We start from the raw sequence: 3,848 nt of genomic DNA, 5'->3' as shown, positions 1-3,848 counted from the left end.
CGAGTACGTTGGTACTACCCATAGACTCCACCATGGATGTTGTTGTTGTCTGCTACCAACTTATGTTGTCTGCTGTCCACTTACAGCAACCCTATGTGGACAGAAAACTGCTCCATAGGGTTGTCAAGACTGTGATCTTTCGGCAGCACACTGCCAAACCTTACTCCCAAGGAGCATCTGGGTAGGTCTGAACACCAACCTTTGAATTAGCAGTATAGCACTTAACCATCTGCCCAACCCAGGACCTCCCCTAAGACATTTTTATATGTTCCACCTCATATTTTAAGGTGTTCCAAAATACCTGTTGATTTAAACAAGAGACAACCAGGTGAAAAAGAACAAAAAACGAATTAGGTACTAAAGAAAGCATTGCTAAACCTAAAATAAGTATATAAAAATCTATAGATGTACTTGGTGTTTGTTTTCCCTAACCTACAGATGTCAAAGGTAGCTGCAAGAAACAGCCAAGTGTCACGAGGGAGAGACAGAAGCCTGCCAATAAGAGGAAAAGTAAACACTGAGAAGCAAAAACATTAGCCAAAATGACACTCAATGCCTCTGACAAGTAACATTTTCCAGGGATCTATCACTAGACTGTTATACAACTTGTCTGCACAACTAGTTCTTTATCAATCATCACCTAATTTGAACATTTTTTTGGCATCAAAAGTGTAAGCACTCTTGATCTAGCACTTACTTATTGCTTTGCCTACAGTCTCACTTATATCCTAATGTTAGGGGGAAAGATATGGGGAGATATGGGAAATGATCAAGCCAGAGCCTGACTTCTTCCTATACCCAGTGAAACTGAGCCTCAATATCTGTTTAAAGTAAAATACTCCAGACTCTTACTTGAAGTAAAATTTACCTTAGAAATCAAACTACTACTCTACATGAGTTTCGGATTCCTGGTGTGGCGCCATAGGATCAGCACGGGACTGGAAATACAGGGTGGGCAGTTCAAACCCACCAGGTGCTACTTGGAAACCCTCTACAGAGTCACTGTGAGTCAGAATCGACTCAACAGCATTAACAACAAGAAGTGAAATTTAAAAAACACAGAACAATAATGTATTTTGTACATATAGCCACATACATAGAAAAAGATTTGGAAGGGCACAATTGTAACAGCATGTTTCCGGGGAGAGGAGTGGATTGAGGGAATCTTCATTTTATATATTAGTTATACTAATCTAAAGAGAATTGTTTTTTTAAAGAACAAAATTGTTTCTTGTTACAACTATCTTCTTTAAAGAGTTTCTCATTAAGTTCCAAGGTGCCTCTAAACAAACATCTGGAGAACTTGATGGTTTCTATTTTAATCAAATTCTCTCACCAATCTGATTTGTAAAGAATGCTGTGAGACTATGTGACCAAAATACGTCTACAGATCAAATCCTATACGTCTGTCACATTACTATAAGTTTACATTCTTCATTGAGGTGCAATATGTATTGTCGTGGAAGCAAATGGACCTGAGTCATGGAAGCAAAAAGCTCTGCTTAAAAATTGCAGGGGGACCTTGGGAAAATCACTCTATTTGTAAAATGGTGAATTAGACCAGAAAGGATAGTGTCTGGTTACTAGAAGATTTATAAGGTCTGCTCTATGAAGAAAGGTCATTCAATTTTCAAGTGCTGCTGCTTATCTGAAAGCAAGAGAACAAGTTCTCTTCAAAGGTGTGGTATGTATTCAAATGTGCGGTTTGTATTAGGGCACACTGGCGCTTGGTCAACAGGGTTTAGATGGATTTGCAAAGAGCAAAAGTCCTTTTGTTACCTAAATATGGGTTGGTGCCCAATAACACAAAGCCATTTCAGACTTTACCCTAAGAAACGTAACGCTTCCCTTAGCCATAGCAATCCCCCAATTTAGATTCCTAAATTGCTAAGGCCTAATTGCAGTAAATTCTAACCAAGCCTTTAGAACAAGATGAGCCACACACCTGCTCTGAACGTTGAGATGACGCTACTACAGTTCCCGGCATGCCTCTCGTCCCACCACCGCCCTCCGCCACCCCCACTCCGTGACTCCGCAGGCGGGACTTGTAGTCCCAGGCCAAGGTTGGTGACGGCGCTGAAGCATTCTTTGAAATCTACTTTCTCCCTGCAAGTTGACGATGAAATCGCAAGTTCCAACTAAACTCCTACTCCGATCTGCTAGGGTTCGCCCAGCACAGAGTTGAATTCCTTCCTCCAGAGGAAGCAACTTTACTCTAAGCTCTTCTCAAACCTACAATCTACGGGGCGGGATTACGCCCGGAAGTGGAGTGCGACTCACCAAAAGCCTAAACGCCTCCCAATCACTTGAAACCCGGCTGAAGCCGGTGGGCGGGCTTGGGGCGTGGCCTTGGCGGCGGGGTGGGCGGGGCGGATCTGCGCGTCTAGCGTTTGGGGCGGAGCCGCGGCTCGGGGTCGCGCGTCTGGTTGGTTGCGGGGGCGCGCCCGTGGAGAGAGGCGGCTGCGGCTGCATGGGGGGGGGAGGTGGGAGGAGGAACCCGGGACCCGGGGGTGGGGGGGCAGGGCGAGCGGAGAGCTGTGTTCCTGAGGCGGTGGTGGCGTCTCCTACCGAAGAAGAGGGCGGGGAAGGAGGATGGAGCAAGCTGGGGGTTGGGGCTGGCGCTAGCCGCAGCAGCTCGCCTCAGACAGTGGAGAGCTGCGGCTGCTCCTGGAAGTTGGGTGTCGGAAGCCGGGCCGGTGCCGCCACGGCCGCCGCCTTGGGCGGTGGGGAGGAGGAGAAGAGGGGGAGGGAACGCCGAGGGTAGGCGGGGGTCCGGAGGAAGGGGACGGACAAGGGGGAGCGAGCTGGGGAAGACGGAGCGGGCTCTGCGCCGGGCGGGCGGGCGGCGGCGGGGGGGCCAGCGACCGCAGCCGGGGGGACGCGGGAGGATGGAGCAAGTGGAGATCCTGAAGAAATTCATCCAGAGGGTCCAGGCCATGAAGAGTCCGGACCACAATGGGGAGGACAACTTCGCCCGGGACTTCATGGTGAGTCCCTCCGCTCGCCGTCGCCTCCTCCTGCCTGCACGGGAGCCCACCGCCGCCTCGCCCAACCCGCCCGGGCAGCCGGCGCTTTGTGTGCGGCAGTGGGGAGAGGGGCGGCGGGGGCACGCAGCCACCCCGAAGCCGGCGGGAGGTGAGACCGTCTCCGCCCCTCGGGCCCCCTCCGTGGGCACCGGGACGAAGGGAGCGGCCTCTGAGTCGAGCCCGCACCGGGTACAGCCGCCTGCGACCACCTATTGTTTCTGGCCTGGAGCTGGAGGCGACTGAGGTGCTGCCGGGGGGTGGGGGGGCCGGGGAGCCTCGGTTTTACACACCTCCCCTCTCCTGTCCCTCCCGGGGTGGTCGAGGCAGGGTATCTGGCTGTGACCAGGGTGGAGAGCAGATTGCGGCTGACGAGGGACAAGGGTGTTGAGATTGGCATGAACTCATGGGGATCCTTTGCCCAAGGTGGTCTCGGAAGTGGGCAAGGTAGGACTTCTGACATTTCTGGGTTCCCAATTAGTATCTCCAGTGCTTGGAAAGGGTTGTCTCTAAGGAAGCTCATGGTTTGCCTTATTTCCATTTACCCTTGTCCCATGTCTTCTCTCCTGAGACCCAGGTTTGAGGTGGTCTTAGGGTCAGTGTGACTTCAGGTTGAGAGGGAAGTGTGTGAGTCTGTTTATCCAGAAGGAAGCCTACTCCGGACTCCCTAGGGACTATTGCCGAAGGCGGAGGGGATGTGACTATCACTTCCTATCCGGGGTGGGGGTGGGGAACTTGGGAACAATAGTCCTGGTGGGGCGGAGGCGACGATCCGGCCGAAGCCCTGAACTGGGAGATAACCTTCCCAGTCGCCCCCCCCCCCCC

The 3,848-nt window shown here is 51.7% G+C and overlaps 1 protein-coding gene across 1 annotated transcript in view; it reads left to right on the top strand.

The window, feature by feature from the left end:
• The first annotated feature begins 2,800 nt into the window (after window positions 1-2,800).
• PTPN12 (protein tyrosine phosphatase, non-receptor type 12) overlaps window positions 2,801-3,848 on the top strand; it is a 112,065-nt gene continuing 111,017 nt past the window's right edge. The window contains exon 1 of the mRNA XM_006834359.1: window positions 2,801-2,987. Coding sequence (XP_006834422.1) covers window positions 2,889-2,987 — 99 coding nt within the window. The 5' untranslated portion in view covers window positions 2,801-2,888. The remainder of the gene's footprint in view (window positions 2,988-3,848) is intronic.

Source organism: Chrysochloris asiatica, unplaced genomic scaffold (genome assembly GCF_000296735.1).
Source record: "Chrysochloris asiatica unplaced genomic scaffold, ChrAsi1.0 scaffold00010, whole genome shotgun sequence".
Classification (NCBI taxonomy): domain Eukaryota; kingdom Metazoa; phylum Chordata; class Mammalia; order Afrosoricida; family Chrysochloridae; genus Chrysochloris; species Chrysochloris asiatica.
Note: the sequence above shows the minus strand (reverse complement) of the source record. Positions and strands in the feature narration are given on the sequence as shown.